The sequence below is a fragment of the Triticum dicoccoides genome, chromosome 5B (genome assembly GCF_002162155.2).
Source record: "Triticum dicoccoides isolate Atlit2015 ecotype Zavitan chromosome 5B, WEW_v2.0, whole genome shotgun sequence".
Taxonomy (NCBI): domain Eukaryota; kingdom Viridiplantae; phylum Streptophyta; class Magnoliopsida; order Poales; family Poaceae; genus Triticum; species Triticum dicoccoides.
Genome location: NC_041389.1, coordinates 243,159,041 through 243,165,357, shown reverse-complemented (window position 1 = coordinate 243,165,357; position 6,317 = coordinate 243,159,041). Strand labels below are relative to the sequence as shown.

At 58.6% G+C, this 6,317-nt stretch overlaps 1 protein-coding gene across 1 annotated transcript; it reads left to right on the top strand.

Annotated features, from left to right (window-relative positions):
* The first annotated feature begins 4,128 nt into the window (after window positions 1–4,128).
* On the top strand, window positions 4,129–5,575 carry LOC119308221 (probable F-box protein At2g36090). The gene has a single exon (XM_037584341.1). It carries the CDS (start codon window positions 4,333–4,335, stop codon window positions 5,284–5,286), a length of 954 nt encoding a protein of 317 aa, XP_037440238.1. The 5' UTR covers window positions 4,129–4,332; the 3' UTR covers window positions 5,287–5,575.
* The last annotated feature ends 742 nt before the right edge of the window (window positions 5,576–6,317 follow it).

Below are 6,317 nucleotides of genomic sequence, written 5' to 3'. Positions count from 1 at the left end.
ACAGGCGCAAGTTTGGCGCGTGGGGGCGACTCCGTTCCCAGTCGTCGCCGCCAATATGGCGCGAGCTCGGTGAAATTACGTACAAACTTGTGCAAACTCGGCGATCTGGTACGAACTCGGCGAAATTTCATTGAAATTTGTACAAAAAAAGTAAAAACATGCAAACTACGCCAAACTACGCCACACTAGCCACTACGCTGCATCCACCGCCCGTCATCTACATGCCGAGAAGCCTGTAGAAACGGGTGTACTCGCCGTCGTCGTCGTCACGCGCCCCGCCAGAGCCACAGCCGTCCTTGCTGCACCCTTGCCCAGGGTCGCCGACGCGCGGTGCGGCACTGGACGGCCCGGCCTAGTCCTCCTCGTCGCTGTCGTGGACGATGAAGCCGCCCTCCTCGCGCCCGCGGCGCCGGGTCTGGAGCTCCGCATATGCCTGGCGCTGGCGGCGCACCTGCTCGCGGACGTAGTCCTCCATTGCCCATTTTAGGGCGGCCTCATCATCGGGGCCACCATGCCGACGTGCTCTGGCTTCACGGGAAGCAGGCCCGGCTCGGGCATCGGCCGGACCAGGCGAAGGGAGCGCGGGGAGGGGCGGGCACCCTCGTTGACGACGAGGGCGCCGTTGCGGTGTCCCCTCCGGCTCCGGCTTGACAGGACGGAGAGTCGGCAAGCCGGAGGAGAGCGAGCCGGAGCCCGACGACGAGGACGTTGGCTTCATTCATCGCGGCATCCAGGAACTGCCGCGGCGACGAGAGATGGACGGCCGCACCGGATACTCGAGGCGCGGCATGTTGCCGGTCTCGATGTGGTCGAGGACGGCCTCGAGGGTGCGGCCTGGGACGCCCCACCACTCGCGCCGTCCTTTGGCGTTGAGGCAGCCGCAGGCGATGACGCCGTTGACGGAGGCGATCTGCTCTTGGCGGCGGCGCTCGAAATACATCGTCCACAGTGTTTCGCCGTCGGCGCCGTACCTCGGCTCGTTCCACTGCTCCTCCGGCAGGGACGAGCGGATGCGGGTGATCTCTGCTCGCCGTGCCGCCCCTTCGGGCACCGGTGGCACCGGGACGCCGCCGGCGCTCAGCCTCCACGCCCTTGGCACACGCATGTATGGGGGCGCCGGATACTCGGCCTCATAGAGGAGGCGCGCCTCCGGCTCTTGGAGATGGCGGCGGCCGAAGCCGTTCGCCGCCGCGCCGTCGCTTGGAAACCTCTCGGCCATTTTCTAGGCGGATGCGGGGGGTTGTGGTGTTCACCGGCGGGGAGGGTTGACTTTTATAGCCGCAGCGGGGCGACGAGAGGCTGCATGCCGGGCGATGCGTGGCGGGAGCGGGTGGGACGCGCGTCGGCGGCGCCTTCACTGCGCCGCCCGTGAGGCATCAATGGAGGCTGACCGGCGCGGCAGCCTTGGTCATCCTTGGCATTGATTCCCGCGGGAACCGAGGCGATGAGGGTGACGAAGCGGCGTCTCGCTGACTCGGCGAGACCATCCTCGTTCGCGCCAAAATCGCGTTCCCCGGCGCCCTCGGGTGCTCCCCAGCGTGCCGGGTTCAGTCTGGGTCTGCCGGCGCTAATTTCGGTCCAAACCGACGAAAAATGGGTTCCTGAGGACGCGACTGTGCTGTTTTTTGGGCGCCGACGCGAAAAAATCGCTTGGGAGGCCGTGTTGGGGGCTCGGCTGGAGATGCTCTAAGACCGCCAATTTTTACACGAAGGCTAACTTCCCTTAAAGATGAGGAAGAATGAAGGTGATTATATGGGATCCTATAAAAATATTTCTGGTTTACCGACGTTGTTGGAGGCCTTTTCTCCCATGCTTTTTGTAAACGGTAGTTTGTTTTTCGGGTTGCGGTAACTATTTGAGTTGCTCTGTCTTTGTCATCGGATGGAGCATTAGCTGCAGGTACAAACACACAGGCGGTTAGCTCCCTCAAAATTTGAAATAACACACGTGTAAAATAAGAAACCTCACATGTCAAACATTCTCAAAAGGATAGCCTCCCATGTCAAATACCAGCGACAAACCGTGTGTTGAGCACAGGGAGACACGCCCATCTTTGAAGAAATCAGAGCGTTTAGGTAGGAGCATTAGTGTGGGAGAAAAATGGGACCATGTGTTGTTGTCCATCACCATAAACGTAGTTTAACGTACCATTCCTGCAAATGCAATCGTCATTTCTGTGAACACGAGAACGTGAAATAATATGTACGAATTTTTGAGCACGAGAACAAATCAGTGCGTACAAAAGCATCTCCAGCCGTTGGCCCTCCAGGCGGCTCGAAAAATCGCCGCCTAAGGGCGAACCGGCGCTAAAAATTGGCCTGGGGGCGATCTGGTTCCAGCCGACGGCCCAGGGTCGAGGCGGCTGTTTTGAAAAATTTTAAACCTAAAATTCGGCGAACTGGACAAATATTCAACGAAACATTTATATTATTCCGGCGAATTGAAATAGTTTTTTACATAAATAAAGTATTCCCTCCGTCCCAAAATTCTTGTCTTAGTTTTGTCTAAATACGGATGTATCTAGTTATGTTTTAGTGTTAGATACATCTGTATCTAGACATGTCTAAGAAAAGAATTTTGGGACGGAGGAAGTACTTAAAAAACAAAATAGGGTCGCGATTACAGGCCGAAAAACGCGGCGAGGTCTCCGAGGTCGCCGCCGTCGTCCTCATCCTTCTTCTCCTCCTTGACGCGGACGCCACTGGCACTGTTGGACCCCTGCCCGGGGTCGCCCAGGCGGACCGAGGAGGCGGCGCGTCGTCGCTGTTGTCGTTGTCGAGGACGAGGACGCCTCCCTCGTCGCGGCTACGGCGGCGAGTGGAGTACTACTCCAGGACGCGGCGCTAGCGCTCCAGCTCCGTTCGCGCCCAATCTTCGCGTGCCCACTTCAAGGTTGCTTCGTCGTCGAGGCTTGGCTCGTCGGCGAGCCCTGGCTCCGTCTTCACGACGGTGAGGCCCGGCTCCGTCTTCGTCTTGATGAAACGGGGAGGAGCCGAGGAGGAGGAGGCGCGCCCGCCCTCGTTGATGGCGCTGCCGGCGCTGCAGGTTCGCCGGCCGAGTGGTGTCTCAGTGATCTCCGTTGGCTCGGCCTTGACGCCGAGCAACGCGGACGAGCCGGAGGAGCGGTAGGACGACGAGAGGAGGAAGAGGAGGAGCCGGTCCGCCGCGGCATCCATTGGCCGCCGCTCCGGCGGGGACCCGAGGCGGCAGGGTACGTCAATGAAGGCTCGTTGCCGCCCTCGAGGTGCTGGAGGACGGCGTGGAGAGTCCGGTCGGGGGCACCCCACCACAGGCGGCGGCTGTCGCTGTTCTTCAAACCCCCCCACCACCGGCGCCCCGTTGGTGTAGGCGAGCCAACGCGCCTGACGGTGCTGAATGTACGCCGCCCATGCCGCGTGGTTGCCGGCGGCGTACTGCGGGAGGGCCCGCTGCTCCTCCGTCAGAGATGCCCGCACACGGGCGACCTCGTCGGCGAACTGGTTGGGGCGCACATCGACGTCGGGCAGCGGGGGAATGGGGAATGGGGACGCTTGCACGCGGCGTCAGATTTGACGCAACGGCGGCGCTCTGCCTCATCCCCAGAGCCGTCCATGGCTTTCGCAGGCTTGCCGGCGGCGAAAAATCGAACGGCGTGGTGGGAAATCTGGGGAAACACGGCTGCGGGGATAGGGTCTCGACCCGCGTCTGCCCCACAAACTTGCAGTTATATTGCTTTGGGGATAACGTTTGTCGGGCTGCGGCAAAAAAATTTATGGGCCGGACGAGTATACGAGCTCTGCTCTGGTCAGAAAATTGAAGCCAAGCCCGTATATTCGCCGTAATTATGCGGGGTACAGTTGCTCTAATCCCATTCGCTGCCGCGCCGGTCAAAGCAGCCATGCGTGCGTCCTGAACGGCTTGGCCCGCATGTCAGTAAAATGTGGTGCACACACGAACGCATTGAAGCGGGAGGCGAAATCGTCGCCACATGTAGCTTCCAGCCAGCTTTGCGTTCACCGTGGCGTCTCCGTTCTCCAGAAACGAACGAGCCGACCCGGCGGTCGCCTCGCTTTCAGACCGTGATCACTCACCCTCCAGACAAATATATATAACCAAGTTATTATTAGCTTCAAACCCAATCAAACCCCTAAAAGCATCGTACACGGGATCTTATCTTAAGAAGCGTCAGGAGCTTGCAGGAGCCAGACATCACAACCTACACAAGATTTTGAGAAACGTCACGGTTTCGCTGGTCGATCGCAGTTCGCAGCGCGACCATCAAAAGTTGCACCGCGGTTCCGCGTGCGTGCGGTGCTGCGTGTTTACCTCTGCGATCGATCAACCCTGCGGTCATGGCGGGAACTCGCGTTGAGGAGACCACGAGGGGTTGTTCGCCGGCGTGCGACCACGACGGCGGCATTGAGACCGTCATCGACGACCTCCCCGCGGACGTCCTGGCCATCGTGCTCCGCTGTCTCGACGGCGCGTCCCTGGCGGCAGCTGGGTGCGCGAGCGCGGGATTCCGGGAGCTCGCCAACGACCCCGACGCGTGGCGGGCGCTCTGCCTCCAGATGTGGCCGTCGCTACGTCAAGTCGTCAGCTGCGGCGGCGACGGCGGCTACGGGGCGCTCTACGCTGACGCGTTCCCGTTCCCGGCCGCGTCACCCGCGGTGTCGAGCTCCCTCCCGGCGCGCCTCGTCTCGGCCGTTGACCTGCACCACAACGGCGTTTCCATCATGTCGCGCGTCGTCGAGACGGACGCCTCGTCGACGTGGTTCCTGGGGTCACCGTTCCGCGTCGACGCGCTCGTCCAAGAGGGCTTCACGTCGCCGTCGCCGGTCACGCCAGGCGATCTGAGGCTGAGCTGGATACTGATCGACCCGGCAACCGGCGCCGCCGTGAACGTCTCCAGCCGGCGTCCCGTATCCATCGAACGGAGGTGGGTGACCGGGGACTCCGTGGCGCGGTTCACTGTGGTGCTCGGCGGCGGCGTCGCGTTGGAAGCGGCGGTTATGTGCGACGAACGGCACGGGCATATCAGGGAAATAAGCCTGTGCGCGGCGGACGCCGAGGGTGGCGGCGTGAGCGGGCAGGACGGGCTAGCCGCGGTGGCCGCGGCCATGGCCAGCGCGAGGCAGCGCCGTGGAGCGGAGGAAGCATCGAGGCAACTCTACGAGAAGTTCGCCAAGGGGAAGCGGGAAAGGAAGGAACGGAAGGAGAGGCGGGAGGGCATCGTTGACCTCTGCTGCTCAGGCGTTGGCGCTGCAGCTTTCCTGGCTTTCTTGGTGATGCTGACGTTCCAGTGACAGTGCGACGGCCGGATGTAAATTATATAGTTTTCATTAGTTTCTTCTTTTTATTTCGGTAATGTTATCTCGCTGACGTTCGTTGGGAAGAGGTGGCAAACGAACAGCCCGAAATTGACAAGGATTTGCTCAAACTCACAGCATCTATAAATGGGAATGGACGAATCTAAACCTGTATGTCCGCGTCCGCGGGCGTAAGCCGACAACTGTGAAGATAACACCTTACTTCCTGCGTGCTACTTTCTCTCTTGTGTATAGAGATTATAAATGAAATGGTGTGAATCCTTGACGTTGTGCCCCTCCTAGGCTTATATAGTGTGCATGAAGAGGAGCAGCAATGGTCAGTAGAATAGGTGTGGTTAGCAACGTGTAGATGACTTAAAATATTACTCTCTCCGTCCAGAAATATTTGTCCTAAAAATGGATAGAATGGTTGTATCTATAACAAAAAAGTCTAGATACAATCATTTATGTGACAAGAGTACAACATATGGTTATTACAGAAGGTAAAGTCTGTAGTTAATGCGGGAAATGCCTCCCGTGACATCCCCGGTTGATCTGCTATTGGCTAACTGATGTCTTAATACTCGCTGAGAAGCTTTGTCCGACTGATGGATCCTGCCTCGCTCAAGAATCATGTCTGACTGGTAGCATCACCTAGACTTGGTACGACCCTTCTTTATCACAACTAACTAGACTGTAGCGTATATGAGTCTGGGCCTTTAGCTGGGCCCTATGTTGTCATGGGTCTATTTCGTAGGTCTTCCCTCGTCATTAGCCCCCCAAGTCTGTGCGTCTCGCTGAGAAACCGACTGAGCCCTCAATGGAAAAGGAATCTGACTAGCAATCAGACTAGAAGAACCACTTGCTCGTAGAGAAACCCTTGCAGACTCAAAGGAGCAAAAATGGATGCAAAGGTTAACTATAAACAAGGTGCAGAAAGGCTCTGTGATACTCTATCATCTTTTGAAAGAGGTTGTGATGTAGGGCGGAACCCTAGGGGCCGATCTTTCACGTTTGGAGGGGGTCCT

Coding starts and splice junctions, on each gene's coding strand:
- LOC119308221 (XM_037584341.1), top strand. CDS start 4,333: ATGGCGGGAACTCGCGTTGAGGAGACCACGAGGGGTTGTTCGCCGGCG.